General features: G+C 42.8%; 1 protein-coding gene across 1 annotated transcript; it reads left to right on the forward strand.

Annotated features, from left to right (window-relative positions):
- The first annotated feature begins 118 nt into the window (after positions 1 to 118).
- Positions 119 to 23,266, forward strand: tbl1x (transducin beta like 1 X-linked). The gene is made up of 15 exons (XM_035604771.2): positions 119 to 408; positions 14,732 to 14,837; positions 15,510 to 15,655; positions 15,825 to 16,044; positions 17,114 to 17,237; positions 17,389 to 17,530; positions 17,640 to 17,703; positions 17,840 to 17,937; positions 18,922 to 18,982; positions 19,138 to 19,259; positions 19,344 to 19,418; positions 19,527 to 19,654; positions 20,634 to 20,799; positions 20,924 to 21,025; positions 21,427 to 23,266. Exons 2-15 carry the CDS (start codon positions 14,780 to 14,782, stop codon positions 21,451 to 21,453), a joined length of 1,533 nt encoding a protein of 510 aa, XP_035460664.1. The 5' UTR covers positions 119 to 408; positions 14,732 to 14,779; the 3' UTR covers positions 21,454 to 23,266.
- Positions 23,267 to 23,371: the final 105 nt, after the last annotated feature.

Raw genomic sequence — 23,371 nt, forward strand, 5'->3', positions numbered from 1 at the left:
CCAGAAACTCCTTTTCATTTTTTTTATTTTACCCCCCCCCCCCCCCCCCCCACCACCCGCCCACTCCCCCCTTCAGTCTCAACTTTACCGTCAGTTGTCAGCGTGGGTGTGTGTGTGTGTGTGTGTGTGTGTGTGTGTGTGTGTGTGTCGCTTCGCTCAGCGCGGGCGGACGAGTCGCCTGGGAGTCGGTCACGCGCACACAGGAAAGACAGACGCGCCGCGGCGGTCGGAACTTGAAATATGACGAGAGGCGAAATGGGAGGAAAGTCGTCGCCTTCTTGCTGAAGTTGGAGGTTTTCTTCTCCTTGTGGAAGAGGAAGAGGCGGCGGCGGCGGCGGCCACCACGAGTTCGCTCTCACAATTTAAAAAAAAAGAAAGAAAGAAGAGAGCAGGAAACAAAACAAACTGGTAAGCGAGGTTTTTTTTTTTTTAAAAGTCGCGTGGCGCGGTGCCGCACCGTATTCAGTCCGTGTCGGGTTATTATTATTATTATTATTATTATTATATATATATATATATATATATATATATATATATATATATATATATATATATATATATACGCGAAGAGGATAATGACTTTCAGAAATGGGTGATCGTGCCATCGATCAGGAGGCTGCCGGCACAGCTTCGTCACCCACTGACTCACACGTGTGTTGGAATCTTTTTCTGCCCGTGTCTTTTTGAACCTTCTCTCTTTCTTGGTACATTTTTTTTGTTCTCATACTGTGTTTTTTTACTCTTGTAAACCTCGGTTTGCGGGAGCTGTGGGACCACTTTAGGAAAATACAATAAGTTTTTACAGGTTTGGACGTTGTCCCATTTCGGTGACTTACTTCGGGACATCGGCTCTGCCCTCAGCTGCACAATAGAAAACAAACAAACGCATCCACCACACTTTAAGTTGCACCAGTGCAAGTTTGAGACTTTTTAGTTGAAGCTGAAATATGAATGATGCATATTGATATTCCCCTGCAGACTTGGGGAAAGCGCATGAGTGGGGGATGGGGAGAGACATTCGACTGTACTACATTGCCACCAGTAGTCAAGGGGACAGTTGGTGTTACTGTATAACTACAATGTTAGAGCTGTTTCCTGACTGATTGAGCTGCAACTGTACCTCTATCAGAAAAGACCCCGTGACAATATGGGGCTGGGGTACACTGTGGTTTCCCCACACACGTTCGCTTCTATGAAGAGAGAAAGACATGTTGCATGACCCAATAAATTCTAATTTTCCCCTTTAGAAGCCCTGGCTGTTCTCCGTAGTTAATGGATTAATGGGATACAGCATGTACGTACAGACACAGTCGAGATGTCTTGGCCTTGCCTCTGAGCATCAAACTGTTCATTATCTCTATTAAAGCAACACATGATGAGAAGGATTAAGATGAGAGAAGAAAAGCCCACACCACTCTTTAAATGCTGTTGTAGCCTGATTGTATTTCAGTGGCCCAAATATTAAATGATGTCGGCCCCTTTTTTCTTGTTGACCTAGCGGCTGTTGTTGCGTGTTGTCTGTTCACAACAAAACCCGGTGGCGTTAAGCTACTGAAATCATATGGAGCCATTTTAACAAAGAACATGCATTGAAGAGAATGTACTGACTAGACTTGATATGACATTTGGCCCATGTTTATGGGCGTCTTTCCCTGCAAATGTTTCGTGATGTATAATTATGTACTTAGGACATTTAATAATAATAATAAGCAGGTAAATTGTGCCGATTATGTCGAAAACAACTCATGGGGTCACATCCCAAGTTACATTGTCAAATTGTTGTTCTGTCCAGTTTGGTTGCTGACACTTTCATTTAACGCTACGTTGTCTTGGTGATATTAGTGTTAGGCACTTCCCCAAATCTTTGGCGGGAAATCCAAAATGCTTCCACACATTGCTGTCTTGTTCAGCACAGCGTCCTAGTTAACACTAAGTGTTAGTACATTTATGGGTTACGATTATTTTCTCACACATGCTGTGGATTTAAATTTTAGCTTTTCTTTGACGTAATGTACAATAATGGAACACTGTGGATTATTGACTTGATGATCTTATTTGATTATATTGTCCTTGTTTGCATATATTTGGATTGCAAAGATGTCCTTGTCGGTATAGTTATATTGATCTCAAGCTTGTTTACCAGTGTTGTCAGCAGAGGTGAGGGCTGGTAGCGAACCCTAATTGTGGTCGTTGCAAAAACAGGTTTAGTGCTGCCCATTAAAAGAACAATAGGAGTTTTATTATGTCTTAATTACATGTTTCAGACAACTTAAAGGTTTTTAAATATGTTATTGTTAGTGACTTAACTCATTCCTATCTCTCATTGATAGCTTTGGAATTTTGGGGAGTTTACATTTCGTTCTTTGGGACATCTATTGTCTTTATTTTCATTTGGTGTTTCAGTAGCGGGGCATCATTACCTTCATGCTGAGTCCCCAGACGGATGAATTATGTTGGCCCATAAGTTATTGTCTGTCTGCCTCTGACAGGATTTGAGAAGAAATAAATTGTGGAAAAGGATGACCTCAGTGTTTCTGCCAGGATTGTTTTCTGTGTGTGTGTGTGTGTGTGTGTGTGTGTGTGTGTGTGTGTGTGTGTGTGTGTGTGTGTGTGTGTGTGTGTGTGTGTGTGTGTGTGTGTGTGTGTGTGTGTGTGTGTGTGTGTGTGTGTGTGTGTGTGTGTGTGTGTGTGTGTGACGCTGGTTGTTGCAGTGAATATCAGTAGCTAATGAAATTTTGTCTCACTTCTTTTATCTTCTCTTTCCCCCCGGTCTCTCCCTTTCCCCTCGGCTGTGGGTCGCCATGTGACCCAACCTTCTGTATCTATTGTTTCGAATTAAAAGTGCTCTGTAGATTTGTGTAAATTCAAGTATTCAGCTCCATGACATAGCAGCGGCGGCAAATAAGTAAATTTAAGAGCTGGCGTACCCATATCCTCCCACTACAAAAATTAAGCCAAAATATCCAGAATATGGGTGCTGCCACCTTGCGCGTGTGGCCTCTTTGCCCCGAGCTTCAACACATTCAATTTGAAATTGTACGATGGATATTACATTTAAGTGCTAAGTCCAGGCTTTGATTTGATCAGAATAGCGTCAATATTGAAAGGACCGTGTGGGAGATATAGCTCTTTAGACACATACAGCAGGATAATTGGATTCACATGGTCTGAGAGTTGTCATTTAGATTGCAGTAGAGTTGTCTGTCAGCATTTGGAGTGAAGAGGTGACCATATTCGTGAGGAAGATAATGAGTTTTCTGGGCACAGGAAAACCTCAAATGGCAAATGATCTGTTACACCAAGCCACTTCTCCAGGATGTAGGTGTATATGTTTTCTTGTCAACGATGAAGAAAAGATTTCACGACCATAACCTCAGAGGAGTTACCTCAAGACCCAACCCTCGGTAAACCTCAATTGCAATTCACAAAAACATGCTAAATTAAACTGATGGATGTCTGGAACAAACGTCTGTGGTTTGTGAAACAAAAATTGATCTCTGTCAGAAGAAAGGAACGGCTCATGACCAAAGGCCACCACCTCGTCTGTGAAACACTGGGCTGGCTCTGGTCATATGCACCAAAACTGATTGGTTTATCATTCAACGGGACAAAGATCTTAAAGTTATGGCCAAAATAAGGAGTTGTAATATCCCCGATTGGTCAATGGCTTAGTCTGACTGACCTGAAGAGCTCTGAGAGATGAATCTCCAGTTAAGATACAGTGGTCTGTGGGTCAAAGACTTCAGACAGTCATTGACTGCAAAGGATTTTGCACTAAATATTAAATGTATTGATTTGTTTGACTTAATGTGTTGATCTGTCAATTTAATTTGCACCTTAACAATAAGTGAGTTATTCATCTGTTCACGGAAACCTACTCAAAGTTGAGATTTGGAACTTGAATGTATCACCCATTCGTTTATTTCAAATTGAAAGCGCCGAAGCACAGAGCCTTACGCTTAATAAATGCATTGCTTAAACGATAACACAGGGCCTGTAATATCATGAATCTGTTGGCTTGTAGTCCCTCCTGTCTGTCTGAATGGGACCACTCTGAACTCTTTGAATTTGAGGCGCAGAAGAGACAACAGCAAATCTATGACACATTGTGTCAGACTGTGTTCAAAACAGAAATGTATCCCCTGCTCATAAGTAGGGCAAGGGAGTCCCTGAGAAAGCCCATGGTAGCCCCGCGGTGCTGCAAAGCTCTGTATCGAGCTGTCCAAATATTTCTGTAGCGGTATTTATTTATGATAGGCCACGGGGGGAGGTGAACCATTCTGTCCCAGAAAGAGAGACATGCAGTCTTCACGGGCTATCAGCCAGTGTACAGACTAGTGGTTACTCTGAAAGCACGCCTGTACATGTACTGGCTAGTCCGAGGGTATAGTTAATTATTTGGATTCAGTTTTGGAATTAAGATGGCAACTGTTTATCATTGTGTGAACATTGTGTCAGTGGTGCCTTGACTTTGTCCTTGAGTGTATTTGGATTAAAAAGAAGTAGGCCAAAGCAACATGCCTTAAAGCTGTGTGGTACACCCAACTGTTTTTGTCTAGCAGGTAATCAGATTCTATTGTGTCTAAATATATCAAACTGTAGCTAATGATTCACTGATTAAATAGAATATGTTCATAGTTCTTTTGCAAACATCTGTGTCAGGCCATGCTCGGTCAATGGACACAAGACCTTTTTTTTGGCCAAGGTCAGTCTGTTTGGTACAAACGGGTAATCTCATTTCTAAGTATCGCCAAAAAGGTAAAGTAGTAAAAGATTATGATCTATGTTGCCATCACTCTTTCCTCAGAAGTTGGTCTGTAATTTGTAACTAGACAGAAGAAAGGATTGGGCCCACTAATGCTGGTGGATGACTGTTCAGGAAGTTGTGCAAGCACATGCATGCCAGAGTAAGGACCTCTTCTTTTCTTTTTTTTTTACTAAAGGGATATTGTGTTTTTTTTTTCCTCCTTTGTCTGTCTTTTCACTCCCTACTTATTCAGCCAAGTTAGATGAGGAAAAGAATCTTACTCCAACGTGATACTTTGTTAGCAAGCAGGGCGCAGTCGTTGGGGATTTGCCTGTTTCCTTTGGCATGTGGGGGTCATCTTCAGAAAGTTATTCCAGAGACACTGGACTTGACTGGACTGTAACATAAATTACTCATTGCAAAACGCGGATGACAATTTACTCACACCATGCATTCACACACACACACACACACGGTTTTCAATTCCCCTTTTGTGATGTCCTTTACGGTGAGGCTGCAGCTTCTCCTCTGTGACACACACTAATTCACACACACACACACACACACACACACACACACACACACACACACACACACACACACACACACACACACACAGTGGACAGCACCGAGGTGGCAGCGACAATACAACGTTTTACTTGAGTTGACAACAACTGCACTCCTAGGACTGTAAGTGGGATCCAAACATGCAACAAGATTCCGTAATCACATCACCTCCTCGTCAATCTTTAAATGTTTTGACGAGCGATATCTTCCTCTTCCCCCTTCCTCCACAGTATGTTTTACACATGCACTGTGCGTTTGTTGAGCTAAATTGTGAATTGTTACAAACAAGCTGAAATACATATTCCTCCACATATCTTCAAAGTAGTAAAACTTGAAGCTACAGGCTGAGACAGCAGCTGCCCCCTCCCAAGCAGCGTTACCTGCAGACAATGAATTCACATCAGCAGAGGGGATGCAGGAGAGATGAAAGATAGTGACTGATGTCTGTGTTCTTTATTCATCCTCACTCAGTATTTTCATGTCAGGAATATTATTTAGTTATTGCCATTTTGAAATGTTTTCTCCAGGAGAAATATTATTGAATTTAAACACTATGCTACTGTAAGCATTATGTTTTGCTGCGCTTAAAACACATTTTATTTATTCTAATAATGTTTGAAAACTTCAGGGTTGCATTTTTTTGTTTGGACAGGCAGAAACCGAGACTTTAGGAAACTGATGCAGACACACACACATTCCCCTGGTGATTGGGTCTTATCAGCCACAACGTATCCTCTACTGATTCGTCACCCTACCATCATGTGACCTTTTCCAGAAGAAAACAAACAGCATCAGCCTCGGCTATAGGCGGTGAATGCAACTCGGGCGATGAATCAGAAGCGGTACTTTTAGTATCAGTTCCACCTTGTCGTCAGTCTAAAAAAACCAAAAAAATCCCTTACCATTGCTGCTCTAGTTTGTAATATTTTCTGCAAACTAAGCAACCAGCTGCCGACCAGACAATCTGCTTCCTGTTTGAGCCAGCGTGCCCTGTAATGCGTGAATGGCCATGTGAAATGTGGTTTCATGGGTGTTAGTATGGACAGAGATTAATTCTGATACGGGCCAAAAAAATCTTTGGCTGGATGGAGATCGTTTTCGTTTTAAATTAGCGTGGACGTAGCCTCGGGGAAAATGCTTATTTCACACACTTAGCATGTGTGTATCAGATGAATCTGACTTATCGGATGGAGCCCTTGGCTGCATGGGCTGTGCATTCACACCATTTGGCCTCTCAGATGAAGCTGTCAGCTACCCTCAGAATATTTGGTGTCAGCTTGGTGGTGACTATAAGACAGAGAAATTGTATACGCACACTCAACTATTTATCGTCATAACAATATTTAACATTGCAGATGTTCCTCATATCCTGCAGGCTTAGATCTGCACTGAATGAGAACGTGCTAAGGTCCTTTGTCCAAGCAGCCCCATCGACAGACGTATTGGGTTTTCAGGAAAACCATGAATTGCGGCTTTGAGCCCACCGCTCCGGAAACGAAACTGCAGAATCTGTAGAATCGTGCCAGTGAAAGTTTCAAGTCTACACTAGTTTGTAATTTCCTTTTCCTCATTGTTTATAATGTGTCAACATTGCACCACACACTGATTCTGCCTGTGGTGAACACGTGTACCAAAAGACAAGCATAAATTTTTGGACACACTTGTACATTCATGTAATTCAAGTAGTAAAAAGGCAGATTTATCATTCTACAGCATCTACAATGGTGTACAATTACACAAAGAGTTGATGAATAATATCTTTAATGTGTGTGTCTAGAGGCTGTACAGTCTTTCTTTACCAGTGCTGTATGAAACATTATGAGGTCGGTTTTTATTACAGGAGATTAATGTTAGTGTATTTATTGCCACCTGAGAAGAATACATTTGTTCCAGTGTCTTCGTTGAACGAGGCCATTAACGGACCAGAGAAAAAGTGAATGTACATAAATCAATAATCTGGTATTGATATCCCATTATTGTCAATAGCTGTATGTGTGATTAATCTTCTTCTGCATACATCAGAGGTATTTGTGCACTCTGATTTCTGTCTATTTACAATTAGAAATTGGAAATATTTCCCAACAGTTATTCTCTGTGCGAGCGATCCATTGATGTAGGCTGTCCAGAGGACACACACACATGCTAAGAAGGGTAATATCTGATGTGTCGCATTAATGTTGCATTGTGTAAATGCCAGGTAAAGGACAAGTCGAGGGATGGCTCAGAATGAAGATCGGTATTTCAGCTCACTTGTCTGCTTTGTTTATTTGACCCTGATGTCAGCTCGACAGGAGTGGGGGGGTGTTCAGGGTGGCATGAGCAGCTGTTGACAGAGAAGCAAGATCTTCTGGTCACCATAGCAACACTTGTATTGCCCACACTGGTTTGTCGCTGTGTTTACAGCTTATTCGTGCAACCCTCATCTTGCTGGGAGAAACAAAAAAAGAATAGCCTGGCTGAGGGCTTTATGTTGTTGCTGTTTTTCTATTGCGAAAATCAAGAAATATACATTTACTCTACTGAATAAAAATAGCTAAAATGATAGTCCTCTCTTCCCCTTCCCCCTCGGTTAAACGCTGCTCATGTAAAAGCTTGTTAAGACATACTGTACGTTCCCATAAAGATGTAATAGATTCAGTCCCCGTCAGTGGAGGAGATATTGGTCCCATCTACGGTATGTCAACACAGCTGAAGGCTCGTCTGCTCTCTTCATTATTTGGCTCGTTGTTTTTGAGCAAATGTGCAGATCATTTAGTTTCAATTTCAGATGTAATTCACAGGAGCTTGTGGCTCTGGAGAATCATGGAGAATCACAGTATGCACTGGCCTAGATTTGAAACGCTCTATTCAGTGATATTTATTATGTAAAAGAGAATATGGTCAGTTTTCGTTCAGTGCACTTAAGGGTCCAAAAAAAGAGCTATAAACTATATTTCACTCAAATCTGTACATATGTAATGATGAGCGCAAGGTCAGACAATTGAACAGGTTATTTGTTTTCCAGAGTACGTGGTAGCAAAAATTACATGTTGTTTATGTTTTATTCCCACAGTCTCCTCGACACAAAGTATTTACCAGTCACCCACCCCCGCCCAGGCACGTACACATGCACGTGCATGCCCTGCAGAGACTGGTTCTTATCGTATTTACATGCACATATGAAACCAGGTTATTTGAAGAAACTCGATTAAAGGAAGTCAAAATGTTGACGTGCAATAACTGATAAAAGTGTCTATTTATTTGCTGCACCTTGTTCATATTTTTACACTTTTTCCCCTGAGGTCCTCAAGATAATATGCCAAAATTGAACATCTGTCTTTGCCGAAATGAACAAACTGACCATTCCGGTATCGACTCATTCGAATGTGATCTAAGCTGCTACATCTGTGACGAAGAGGTGTTTAAGAGCTGCCTAGTTACTTTGTGATGGGGATTTTGGTTCCTCTTAATGTATGTAATGTTTTGTCCACACCAATGGGGGGAAAGCCCTGGGGTTCTCTCCTTTGAACAACGGAAGACTGCTGAGATCCTTTTGTTTCTACTGAGAATACTAAATGTCACCAATGGCCAAGTGGGAGTTGTCATTTTTATCAATTTTAATGGGTTCAGCATGAGGGTGGATCTTAGGTCCTGGCATCTCCCATTAGAAACCATCATGATGAATCCCTGCAGTGATCCTCGCTGTCTGTCCCCCCCCCCCCCCCCCCCCCCCCCCCCCCCCCCCATTCGGGCCCTGGGGAGAAAATGTAATTGATGGTGGTGGTGCCTGTGAATGTGCAAGAACAAAATACACACACCTAACACTCAGATTGCTGTAAAATTTGTCACGGTGTATATCGAGATTTGGCTTTTTCTAGTGTGTATGAGGATTACAGCATCGAGACATGTTTTCAGTATCGGTTGCTGTAGTTGAATTCGTGTGTGACCCTGATGACCTTGTGTGATTTTTAGCTGCTGGAAGAACCATTAGGGTTCCAGGGATGGCCAGCCATGTGCTATGTTGAGCCAACTGTCTGTAGACCCCGCTCCGACCAATCACCTCAGCAGATTCTTTCTTGTAGGAGTTCTTCCCCTCATGTTTAAAGGAGTGTTCGTCAGTGGGTGGAGTCTTTGGTTTGAATGAAAAACCTGCACACAGACCAACCCCCCGGTAAACATTTAAAATGTTGCCACCCATAGGAAGCGTGGGAGAAGTGTTCCCCCTGGAGACTGACGGCGACCATCCCCCCAACGTGTGCTGACCTACCCTCCCCCCACTAAAGGCCGACCTACATTGGCTGCCGCTAAGTGACTCATTGAGAGGGGCAAAGAATAATTCTCAAACGGTTGTTGTGATTACCTGTGTGGGGATGATTATTTATCACCCTGCTTCCATTCCACCATCCCCCCTCTCTGCTTCCCCTCCCCCACGCTACCCCCCTCCCCCCTCAAGACTGCAGCCCAACCAGAGGCTTCAAAGGCGGGTTTTTACTCAGCAGAGCAGTTCACGAGAAAATGGCTGCTGTCTCCAGGTCTTGTTTGCACATCTGTCAGGCGGTGACTGTTCAGGAGAAAACGAGGTCCCTGGTATGCTGGTTTTTTTTTAACATCATGCTTTTTTCAAAGCTGCATGAGTAGGTGTTGGATGGTGGTGTAGTTCTCATCGCTCTTATTACTCCTGCACTGAAATGTTTTTTTGTTCAAAAAGGCATTTGATTTGTTGGATTTCGGTGATGATTGGATGGTTTCACATGAACAGCCTGTTTTCGTTGTGCTGCAGTGTGGAAGGGATTATTTGAAGGGCAGCTGAAATCAAAATAGTAACATACTTTATATAATATAGTGTTTGTGGAGAGAGAGAGAGAGAGAGAGAGAGAGAGAGAGAGAGAGAGAGAGAGAGAGAGAGAGAGAGAGAGAGAGAGAGAGAGAGAGAGAGAGAGAGAGAGAGAGAGAGAGAGAGAGAGAGAGAGAGAGAGAGAGAGAGAGAGAGAGAGAGAGACTCTCAGTCAGTCAGTCAGTCAAATAGAGGGAGAGGATTTCAATTTTTTTTGCGTTTTTAGATCTTGTTTAACACAGATTTTAACGGGTTAAATCAATAGTTGTATCGCCGAGATGTACAATGCCTTAAGGTTTTACAGGTAAACAGTAAATGATAATTCGTGTTCCCAGCATGTTCTCTATACCATATTCAAAGTCAAATTTGTATACGATTTCAATAAGAATTGTCATGTAACCCGTGGAATGTGCAGACGCCGTTAAATGTATTACTTGGCTTCAACTCCTATATTTTACAAATTAATAATCATTCCTGGTCTTGTGTAATACATCTAGCCTGAATGTGCAAATAAATTAGAATATTAACACTGGAATAAGAACGCTCTCCGTTCCACATGCGAAGTTTAGCTCAGAATCAGAATATCTGTCCACACGATCTATCCTGAAAGCGCATTGTCCGTGACCATTCGCGTACACTGAGCATGAACTGGTGTAAACAGGAAGCATTTTCTATTCCGCAGTTGGTTGCATAGTTACAGATTGCGAACGAGAAACAACAGTGGCGAAAAGGAAAAAGAGAGGATTGTTTTCGTAGACAGATGATGATGTGGAGCTAGTATTTAAAGTAGGTGTTTACAATGTTTTGCATTCACCACTGGCAGTTGACTCGTGACCAGTCGGGAAGCAAATGTGAGTGACAGCATCATCACTCTTTTTGCCCGTCCATAGTTTTCAAAACTAAAACGGGGCCGGCAACGTTTCCAAACTCTCGGAGTAGTGTGGCCGACAGGCGTAAATGTAGCCTCAGTGATACGTTTTAAAAGGAAATTGTGTAATGTTGATGTAGTCTAAGAATAAAACTGTAGCAACATCGATCATCTGCATCAGATTTGAATTTATATGTGACAACCACAAGTTGGTTCATGCCTTTTGATATTCAATTTTTTTTTTCTATAAAAAGATTTGGGTTTCAGGTGTCTTTACTGTAGGTGTTAAATCATAGACTCCCGTTGGGGAGCTGTTGGATGGTTCAAGGCTTGTTCAGCTGTATCCTCTTAATATATGCAGATTCACATACTAAGCTATGCCAAGGCACACATGTCAAATACAATGGTTTGAACCGAAACTATTAATAAATTTGGTCTACGTCAGCTGCGTAGTGAAAGGGCTGCAGCCCCGTGTCAGTTTGTACACTAAATATATTCAGCCGCAATACTGCTGTGCACTGTGGGCTTACAGCACAAAAACACAATCCATGTAGTTACTCAAGTATATACAATACGGGTGTCAATTGTGCGAATGAAAGTTGGTACTTTGCTTGCTTGGGAGACAGAGCTGATAAAAGATATATATTCACACATGTTTGGGGAGGAATACAGAATAAAATGCAGCTGCATTGCATGTGTCGACAGGGTGTTACATGAAGGTTTTTTATTATTCTTCTGCTTCAACCACATTCTTTGGCCATAATGCATATTGGTAAGCTTGTAGTGTAGTTCATATTGGCAATAGTAGCTGCAAAATTGCATTAAACATCCTAATCCTGATGACCACAGGAGGGGTTCCCATATTTTTAAGGATTACATCTGTCTATCGGATATATTGCCTTGTCGCTTGGACCCGAATGCTGACATCTTTGTCTCTGGGTTCGTTTGAGTTCGAGTTCAGTTTGTCATAATGAAAAGTTCCATTTCACAGACGCCCGCTGTGTAATGGAAGTACATTCTCATTCAGTTGGTTCTCATATTGGTGAAGGCAGAGATATCTTTTGAGTGTGTCAATTGTCAAACAATTGGGCGATTTGGTGCAGCTGGAACACGCCATGGGAATAGACCCAGTCCACAGACGGTTCAGTTGTTGGAAGTTTGCGGAGCGCAGCAACGAGTGTTTCTAAATTAATTGTGAGTTGACATTTTACTGCCACAGCTGTGGCTTTGGGCTGATGTTTAAATTCTCCTTGGCCTCGATTAATTATTAACACACACAAGGAGAATAAAAACTGATGAGAGTGAATTGATTTTGGTTCTTGTGGTGCATGTAACGCATAATCCAGTTTTATCCCTCAGATGTATTACTACTTCATCAGCGTTGGCACGAACAGGCTTTGATTATGGGGTCGAATGCGATGAATCTGCTCTTGTAGTATTTCTCGGCTGGGGCTCATCTGGCTCAAATATTCAGGTAATGGCACTGGGATTTGTTTCCCCTTTTGTTCTGTTCAGCATGATTGATATTGCCATGGCAACTACGGCCATGTGGATCGGCTGTTGTGTGGATAAGTCATTCTAGCTCTTCTATCAAAAAGAGAAGAATTTGAACTTTCATGTAATTCCTTTGAACAAATATCAACATTTTCATATTTCAGTTGCAACTGGTCCAGAGAAGTGTTGATTCAAGTGTATGGTCCATTTGGATTCTGTGGTTTGTGGTGCTGTTGAATACCTAGTTTGTCACATTATTAAAAATTTTCATGACCATTTCAAGCTACAGAACATCATTTTCAAATTAACCACAATCAAGGATGTGTGGCTTTTGTATCGCTGTCAATATAACCCCTACTGTATGTATCGCCTACCTCTATGTGGTTAATCTAACAGTGTATTTGTAGTAGTAGCCATAGTAGGAAGTGTCCCCCCCCCCCACTTATCCCTTCAGTGGATAAACCGTTGCCATGGCAGAAGATAGCATATTGTCTGGTTGCCGCATTGTTTGGTGAAAAGCGGCTCTGATGCCAAAAGGAGCCGGTGATGGTGCCACACCGGCCCATCTGTTAGACGGATTATTGCCTCCATCCTGCACCGATGGGACCCGAGCCCCTCCAGGCCGCCTGTTAATTACGTTTCCAGTTGTTTGGTATGTATCTGCGGAGGCCTTGGGTGCAGTCAGTGGCCGCCTCGCTTTGATGTGGCGAGCCCTTCCTAGTCCCACATGTAAGTTGATTAGTTAAAGAGAAACATGGTGACAGTGGTAATAATAATAATAATAATATTAGAGAGTGATCTGTTTTTGATGTAAATAATTGAGGGAGACAATACCAGCATTGTTCATGTTGAATAATATCTTTAGTGATTCTGTGCAGTAGGTTTTGACTTTACAGAACCTCCTTTCTCTGTGAGTAAATATAAATGTAACGTCACACCGTGGCTGCACCAGTTGCAGAGGTCTTTATAACTCCAACCCTCGGTGCGTCAGCCGTAGCACAACAAAGGGAGACTGTGAATCTGAAAGAATATACCAAGGTGAAAGTGAATAATTCATGTTGAGTAACATGTTCAACCCCTCTGGCTGCGTGCCCACTCGTAATTGGGACAACACCATTCTCTGTCTATTTTGCTCCATCGCTCTCGCGTTGCTATGCTACCAAAGGGAAACTTGAGTGGGCCTGGACAGTGTTTGGAATGAAAGTTGGACGGCCATGCCGTGTCCTCATACCTGTCACCCCTCCCCCCGCTTCATTTCTCTCTTCATTTTCAGCAAAATGTCTGTCCCTTTATCTCCCAGTGGGCGAGCGAGAAATAGTCCTGCGCCTCATGAATCATTGTCAGGCTGCCCTGGGTTTCTTTTGCTTTTTGGCGTTTTCCTTCCACAACGCATCTCTCTTGCTCATTGTATTTACTGTACATTTGTTTACATCATGTTTGTGAGTAGACAAGTGATCTCATCCCAGCTCAATTCGCCCGGTTTTCAAAAGGGGAATGCTCGAATCAGTGGCAAATCAAAAAAAACCTCAGCATTCTCACAGTGTTCATCAGCCCGAGGACAGACACTTGATGGAATTTGAAATGTAATTGCATTTTTTATGTCCTCAGCTCCCTCCAGTTTTGAGACGGCCTCTATTGAAATGTTTACAAAAGCTCTGTAAGACATTTGTAGAATCCAACTCGGACGTGAAGGTCGTGCTGTCTCCTATGAATAATTAGCCCCCCTGCTCTTTTTCCTCCTCTGTAATTCACTAGATGGGCACTAGACGGGCGTGTAATGTCCTTGCTGCTTTATCGGGACTCTCTTCATCTAGATGGTTGGCGGGGTCACTAATGGGAAGCACTGTTCAATTCTCAGTAGATGGCAAATGGATATAGACATTCCCATTAGACCCGAGAAGAGAGGCGGGAAATGCTTAAGTTTAGTACAATTCATGGATTCACAGGGTGAATGAGCCAGCGACTGACACTGTTAACGGAAGGATTCATGCATGACAAGAGTGAGTCTGTTAGAAGAAGCTAGAAAGAGAAGCTAGAAAAATTGGACTTCTTGTAGTAAGAGTATATTGGCACATGACTGTATCACTAAACAAAGACCAGGACTGATTTGTGCTGGGTTCATTTTTTTAATAGGGATGTAATAAGAAATGTCATGTGCTCGAATGGTCTTAATAATGTGTCATATGCAAGACTGCAGATCTAAGGGTTAATTTCAACTCACATCCTATCGTTTTCTTTTCAGGAGTGAGCCCACCCTTACAACATACCTCCTCCCCTTCATTGGGCTAAGATGAGTATTACCAGTGACGAAGTGAACTTCCTGGTCTACAGATACCTCCAAGAATCAGGTTTGTCTCTCTTATATCTCCTCGACAAAAATAAATGATACTGTTTTATGCTGAAAGTGCTGAAATTTGTTTACTCTGAGCTTGAGGCGTCAATTACTGATATTTTTCGCTAATGCAAGGTTTTGCTGGTTTTAGCTGTTAAAGGTCACTGTCTAGTAAATGCAATTAGCATGCGTTTCTTAAAAAAACAAAAAAAAACAAAGCACATGTCATGCATAATCTAACATTTACATGCTTACTTAAGTCAAGGTATTTTTCCTTAGCTCTCAGTGGATGGAAATAAACAAGTAATTTAACGCCCTGGAGTGTGGGTACACAGAACACTGCCCTGCTCTTTAGATGTCAGCATGCCATGCACTCTTTGATATGATTTTGATCACTGAATCAAATTCTGGCTGCCGGGTTTTTATTACTGTTTATTGAGACTGCTTCTGAGGCCATCTGGCAGAATCTGATCCCGCTAGCAGCTCAGAGGTCAACATTGACATTGGCATGCCTTATTATACTCTCAAATGTCATACTCGCTACGCCATCGGGGCTTTTGTATTCAATTACTGTTCGCTTTGTTTGGACCCGACAAGACTTTCCTTTGAATATTTGTGTCGTGTGTTGTGCACATCTTGTGCTCGGCCCTCTCCCCATTAATGAATGTGAATGGTGTTTTGTTTTCAGGTTTTTCCCACTCAGCATTCACCTTTGGCATCGAGAGCCACATTAGCCAGTCCAACATCAATGGAACACTAGTGCCCCCTGCTGCCCTCATCTCCATCCTGCAGAAAGGGCTCCAGTATGTGGAGGCAGAGATCAGCATCAATGAGGTGAGGGGCAGGGACCTGCTTTCACTGACTCCAATAGATGTTTTCTATTGCCAAATTCCATTTTGATTCTTTGATTTGATTTAAAAAAGCATATGATTACCATATATTTGCCTCGTCCTTATACTGAAAGCTCTTCATCACGTGTTATTTGCACCTGTTGTCCTGACAGGATGGCACAGTCTTCGACGGGCGGCCGATCGAGTCGCTGTCGCTCATCGATGCGGTGATGCCGGACGTGCTGCAGACACGGCAGCAGGCCCTCCGCGACAAGTTAGCCCAGCAGCAGGCGGCCGGTGGCATGGCGGCTTCAACCTCCGGACACCTGTCTATTGCACCAAAGAACGGAGAAGCCACTGTCAACGGAGAGGAGAACGGCACTCACAACATGAGTAGGTCGAATCCCCTACATACAGGTGTCTCAGTTATAGGAACTGACAGTCTGTGTCTGTATGTGAAGTAACCAAAGCTGTTTTCAGAGATAAACTAGGGGAATATTTTCCAAAGTTTGCCTCTCACATATGAAGAACGTGTTCACAACAGCAGGATATTTTCCAGGAAATTTTACTTGGGAGTTGGCAGGAAAAGTTCCCGAAAATGTCCAGACTTCAGTGCATGTCTGACAGCAGCACATTTAATAAAATGGTCACCAAGAGGGGTAAAAAAAATGATGAGTCCCTCTTCCAGGTAAGTTTCTTTACTAGCTCATGAGAAAGGCATCTGTTATTTAAACATAAAACAATTTTCAATTCAACAAAATTCTGATTCTAACCAGTAGTCACCCTATTTAATTTTTTAAAAACGCATACACCCGTATTAACATCAAAATAGTAGAGTGATAATGTTGACTCTTGATGCTGAGTTTGATCAGTTTTTTTGACTTCAACAATCATCAATATGAACCTGTATCAGCTGTGTGGTTTCACAGGATGTGATGTCATTAGCGGCTCCTGTGAGTGAAACCAGAGAGGTGTAGATCAGGTGACACTGTACACAAGGGGGAAAAATTTAATTCAAAGGTATGGATGGCAACAGGAAGGAGTTGGGTGTGAGTAAGCTTCAAACGTCTGCGGTTGCAGGGAGAATTTGACGAGTTTGAAATGAAACGAAAGCTCACTGAGCTTTTCCCTTCCTTAATGGTTGCATCAATTACCGCGACTGGCTTCTCATTATCCTGTGACAATTGTGCGCACGCCAAGTGGGTCAGTTCTTCAGACGAAGAGGAATAAAAACAGCCCTGGCATATACCAGCAAAAACACATTATTGATTTCCTTTGATCTGTTTCTGTTTTTTAAACAAGCCGCTTCACCGTCTGACTCATTAGGTGACAATTTTTATTCATTAGATATAAATTCATCAGCACTTCCTCTACACCACCTCTAAGCCCGCTGTCAAGGGTGGGCATATTGTGTGTTTGCATGTGTGTGTTGATGCATATCTGTCCACCTGTGTCCTATCAGATAACCACAGCGAGCCCATGGAGATGGATCTGGATGTTGCGATACCGGCCACAGTGCTCCGAGGTCACGAGTCCGAAGTGTTTATCTGTGCCTGGAACCCCGTCAGCGATCTGCTGGCCTCAGGGTTAGTCTCTGTCTGTGCTGAAAACCCATCACAGAATGAATCATACTTTATTGTACGCGCTCTTTGGCTCTCAGTATGAAAGATAAATGGGGCAGCTTGTATTGCAGCAATCTTTTTTGACTCTCTCCTGCTGCGTTGGTATTCTGTCCAGCTCGGGAGACTCCACCGCCAGGATCTGGAACCTCAACGAGAACAACAACTCCAACTCCACCCAGCTGGTGCTGCGCCACTGTATCCGAGAAGGGGGCCAGGATGTCCCCAGCAACAAAGACGTCACCTCACTAGACTGGAATGTAGGTCGCCTGTCATCAATCCACACTTCTTTCTCTTTTGCTTTCACAACGTGCAGACATGTGGAGTCGAGTCGGGTGAAGTGACTGTTCTTATCTTTCCGTCCAACAGAGCGACGGGACTCTGCTGGCAACCGGCTCCTACGATGGATTCGCCAGGATATGGACAAAGGATGGTATGTCCTCCGCCATCCCAGCACAGCGTTGTTTCCTTGGGTTATTAGGATTGTGCTGTTGTTATTGTAAATAATGCAAACTTAATTTTTTGAAGGATCATTTCTAAAAGAAATGGATATGGCTCTTATCCATTAGGAAACCTGGCAAGCACCTTGGGGCAGCACAAAGGGCCCATATTTGCACTCAAGTGGAACAAGAAGGGGAACTCTATTCTCAGTGCTGGCGTGGATAAGGTATTTCATAAAGCTCCCCGAGCATGGATTTGTGTCTGTCAATAATAGTATCCTCATGGTTTTATTTTTTTCCAAGGGCTTGAAATTAACTTTCTTCAGATCATCAGCCAGAGTGTAAATCTGTAACATATCATTTCCCTGGTATCTATAAAGTACAACGTAGACCGAACTGCTATCAGTAAACATTCCTGTCAGTTTAAACAAAAGTCTGAAGGAGAGAACCGTGTAGTTACTGGTTTTATCTTACATGTTTATTGAATATTTTTGTATTATTGTTATTATATTGTAGCCCCATTGTAACATGTAACCAGATCTAACTGAAGGCAAGTTAATGAAACAAATTTCAATTTTCATATTAGATGCATGAGCTGCAGATGGGGCTGTGGTGGCCCAGTGGTGTAGCGGTTAGCGGTGTTGCCTCACAGCAAGAAGGCTCTTGGTTGGTATCCCAGTGCGAACCAACCAGGGCCTTTCTGTGTGGATGTTCTTGCATGTTCTTCCCGTGTATGTGTGGGTTCTCTCTCTGGGTTCCCCCGGCTTCCTCCCACAGTCCAAAAACATGCAGATTGGGGTTTAGTTGAGTAAAAATCTATATTGGCCATAGGTGTGAATGTGCGTGTGAATGGTTGTTTGTCTCTGTATGTCGGCCCTGCGATTCGTTTGCGATCAAAGCATTCTCGCCCAATGTCAAGCTGGGATTGGCTCCAGCTCCCCTGCGACCCTTAAAGGATAAAGCGGTATAGATGATGGATGGATGAAACTGAAAAACAAATTTTTCAAGAAATAAAGAAATTCAGTTAACAAATGCTCACACCAAGGATAATAACTATGCCAGTTCTCCTTTTTTAAATGTACCTATTAATTGGAATGGTCTGTGTTAAATCCAAGCCCTAGCAGTCGAGAACCATTTAATATATAACACACTCTTTTATGTTGAATTTTAAAAATGTTTAAATCGTGAGAAATTTCAATTTCACTTTCCAGACGACAATCATTTGGGATGCGCACACAGGCGAGGCCAAGCAGCAGTTCCCTTTCCACTCAGGTAAAGCCAGTTCAATGTATATCCAGAACAATAAAAGCTTGTCAAGACGTATAAATATGATGCTAAACATGTTTCCTCCTCAGTCGTCGATTCATTAACCTCCGAACCCTTTAATGAGTTTGTACCTTTTTATTAAAATACCCCCCCCCCCCCAGCTCCAGCTCTGGATGTGGACTGGCAGAACAACAGCACCTTTGCCTCCTGCAGCACCGACATGTGCATCCACGTGTGTCGACTTGGCAGCGACCGGCCCCTCAAGACCTTCCAGGGCCACACGGTAAACTGCCGACCATCCGACCTCATCTCACACCCTGCCGTGCCCACTCCCTCACGCTTTAACAAGGCTTGTGTTTTTTCGCAGAATGAAGTTAACGCCATTAAGTGGGATCCGTCGGGTACGCTGCTCGCCTCCTGCTCCGACGACATGACGCTAAAGGTGAGAGACACGTCCCTCAGTCTCACGTTAAAGAGAACAATCCTGCCTGGCGATTTGTATTCAATCTGTATTCAATTTCCTGTTGCTGTTTCCTTCACACACACACAGATCTGGAGTATGAAGCAAGAGTCGTGTGTTCACGACCTCCAGGCTCACAGTAAAGAGATCTACACCATCAAGTGGAGTCCGACAGGCCCCGGCACCAACAACCCCAACTCCAACATCATGCTCGCCAGGTGGGGAATTGCTCACACGTAGCTCACGTTCAGGACTGTATAAAGGCAACTGCACACGTTGCTTAGCTCTGAGAGAAAAGTCCAGATGTTGTGTGCTCAGAAAAAAACAAAACAGTGTGGTCAAACATGTGTCTGAGTGTATATTCGGGAAGGGGGACTCCTCTTATACGCTGGCATTCAAAAAGAAACCACGTTCCAGGCAAACATCTCTGCGCTAGTAAATGTCAGCGGCCCACAGCCGTACACCCTGACCCAGATGTGCACGCGTGTTTAAATGTTCTTGTTCAAATACCACTGGAATTTACAACCCCTCGCCGAAAAAACCTGGCGTTACCGGCCTCTAAATTCACAAAGGAAATAAAAGTGCGATTATCGCCACAGCTCAGGACGGACACTTCATAATCCTATAAGTAAATGCCATCATTGTTCAGTATGTGTGCAGACACATTTTTTATAGACTTCAGTTTTGGTTCCCTGCATAATATATTTGCGAGCTCACTCTCGTTTCTCGCCACCCATGGATTAGCCCCGGTTATTTATACTGTGGTGTCAATCTGTTGTTTCTTCGTGAAGCAGATGTGTTAATTGAAATCAGCTCTATATCTTTATTCAGTTTTTCAACAGTGTCTCGGTTTGACGATCACAGGTGTTGGTTTGACACAATTTGGCCCCCGCCTACTTTTTTTCTTCTTCTTTTTCTCTCACACATTTCTCGTTTGCGCTGTTATTGTTCCCCTATTCTGTGGTTTTTCCTTCTTTATCGAAGCCGCGATTAAAAATGTTTACCAAATGTTTTTATATTAGAGGGTCGACATGTTAGCATTGTGAAATGTCAAAAACACAGATGACAATCTGTCTGTAGCTTCTATAAATGTGTCGTTGCTCCCTTAGTTTCAGACAATGAGCTTGTCGGGTTCTTTCAATGCATCAGTAATTTTTGGAAATAAGGAAATCTCTTTTGTCTTCCCCTCACCCACAGTGCCTCTTTCGACTCGACAGTGCGACTGTGGGACGTCGAGGGAGGCGTTTGTATCCACACACTGACCAAGCACCAGGAGCCCGTGTACAGCGTGGCCTTCAGCCCCGACGGCAAACACCTGGCCAGCGGCTCCTTCGACAAGTGCGTCCACATCTGGAACACCACGGTAAGTGTCGGAACGTTGGCTCTATAGTGTTTTTCCGTTAGTGTAGGAGAGAAGATTTATTGCGACGGCGAAATCTTCTTTTAATGGAGTTGGTTACTTCATTTGTTTGTTTCTGTTGTTTCAGACTGGAGCCTTGGTGCAGAGCTACAGGGGCACTGGTGGTATTTTCGAGGTTTGCTGGAACAGCACCGGGGACAAAGTTGGAGCCAGTGCATCAGATGGCTCGGTAAGCCATAGCTATATAGCTATAGGCAACATCAGCCGATATGAGTCTGCACAGACAAATCGGTCTCAGGGTTTATATTCGCCAATGTGCATTGATATGAATACTTTTATTTTAGTGAATAAACAATGTTAAAAAAGTTTTGCATCCATGTTTACATTTAATGAAAAAAAATATTTTTATTTCATTATTATTTTAAGTTTATTGTTAAACTGTAAAATATCAAGCTTCAATTAGATTTCTTAAGTCATAGACAATGACAGCTTAGGAGTCATTGGAATCATTCCCAGTTTTATTTATTTATCAGAAACGTTTTGGCTCGAATCTTTTTGAGTTTGGTACTTGGAAAACACTCGTAAATCTTGAAATGTATTGTTAACGCCACCAACTGCTTTACCTTCCAGGTATGTGTCCTCGATCTCCGAAAATAGCCGACTTGAGACTTTGATGAATCCTGGAACGTGCAGCGGATTGCCTTCTTCTGACATCAGCAAAAGCACACTCTTGCTGCTCGAGAAGAGCTGTTCGGGGGGACGGAAACAAAAAACCTTCACGGGAGCTAAACCACACGACTGCAGCAGCTTCTGAGGAGCCAACACCAACCGAAGTCAGCGCACCTTACGGCCGGTCGACGTGTGTTTTATGACAATGGAAGCGGGTGAAGAGATCCCCAAGACTGGACTGACTCCAAATCCCATGGGCGCATGCGCATTTTTTTAAAAAGGTTTCTAAGTTGTTATCGGGTTGGAAACACAAAGATGAGTTTTACAGGGAGAAGAGGAGAGTTAACGAGACGCGTGTTTGGCTGTGAAAGGCAACAAATTATGAAAGCGAGGTTGTGGTTTTTAAGAATTCCTTTTGTGCAAATGTTACGTCGCGTGGAGACGTGATGAAAGTGACATCAATACTGAAGCACTGGTGTTGTCTGTCGACAGGGTGCTTAACTGCTCCTCAGTGGAGGAATAGTTTATTTCAGGAGTACTTTGTGCATTTTTTTTTTTTGTCGTCGTTATTTTTGGGTCTATTTTCCACAGATGGGACTTTTGAAAGTCTAAAATCGAATGTGCCGCTACCAGCTGGTTTCTTAGCTCACGTTTTAACATCAGGTCAACAACAGGAAGGAACCCGCCAAGAAAGAGTCTTAATCTCCGAGAACGACCTGCTCACTTCAGTCGAGATTAGAAAATGTCACTTTGTGGACGAAGACGTGAAAAGTTGTGGTTTACAAAGAGAATTTTCTCCCTTTCTGGATGTAAATTTAAAGAATGTAAAGATATGTAAATTAGATTAATACACAGACTTATATACAGTGTATATATGTTTATATACAGTACTCTTTATCGCCATCCTGTAGGGGCTCATTAGTGGCTAGAGCTGTCACTTCTTTTACTGCTAATGAGTGACAAGACCTCTTTTAAAAAAAAAACACAAAAAAAAAACGAAGTGCATGTCTCATCGGCTTCTTTTAGAACCGTCTTTCTCGACTCGACCAATCATATCCAGTACAAGTTTTTTTTCTTTTCTTTGCTCCAGTCACAAATGGCGCTGAGACACAGGTGCGTTGAGTAACTTTGGTTTCCTGTAAGCCACTGGAGAAATGTGCATCATATTTACCTGCAAATTCATGATCCTCTGATCTATCTACTGAAAATTCAGAGCACATCGTGACCAGAAGGTGGCAGTCAAGCAAAATTCACAGAAAATAAAAGCTATGATTGGGTCTTGTTCAGTCCCACTGAATGCTGCCTACTGATTCCAATTTGAAAAGCCTGTGTTGGGCAGTGAGCTTCCCTTCCTCTGCATACTGGGATCTAATCATGTCATCACTTTGTTTTTTCCTGGTCCCTTTCTCCCATTCAGTCTACTTCAGCCAGAACAACGTGAAGTGCACTTTTTTTTGTATTGGTGAGTTCAGCAAATGTTCAGATTTTGCTAAAAGCAAAGGGCCGATTTCATAAATGTCCCCCCTTTTTTTAAAGTCACAATTGGAGGTTGAAGGGCGGTTGTTTTTCTGTTTGTTTCATTCATTTGCTGAGAGCCATTATTGTCTGTGTCAGACTGAGAATCGGGCTGTGGGCTGGTGGCCTTTCTGGGGGCGCTGAAGGAGCCCAGTACGGAATAAGTGCTGTGACGGCTACTGTTTCTCTCGACACCCTGGTCCGGGGTGCACTCACCTGTTTTCGAGGACAAAACTTTGAAGTCATTCTGTGTCGCAAATAAATCACTCTATTTTGATATCAGAAACCACGGAGCCCGAGTCTTGAATTCAAATAGTTTTCAGTGTGTTTCAGTTTAAGAAAAACATGTCTGCAGTCCACTGCAACCACTCAACAGTCATTAACAAAGTGT

This window comes from Scophthalmus maximus, chromosome 14 (assembly GCF_022379125.1).
Source record: "Scophthalmus maximus strain ysfricsl-2021 chromosome 14, ASM2237912v1, whole genome shotgun sequence".
Lineage (NCBI taxonomy): Eukaryota > Metazoa > Chordata > Actinopteri > Pleuronectiformes > Scophthalmidae > Scophthalmus > Scophthalmus maximus.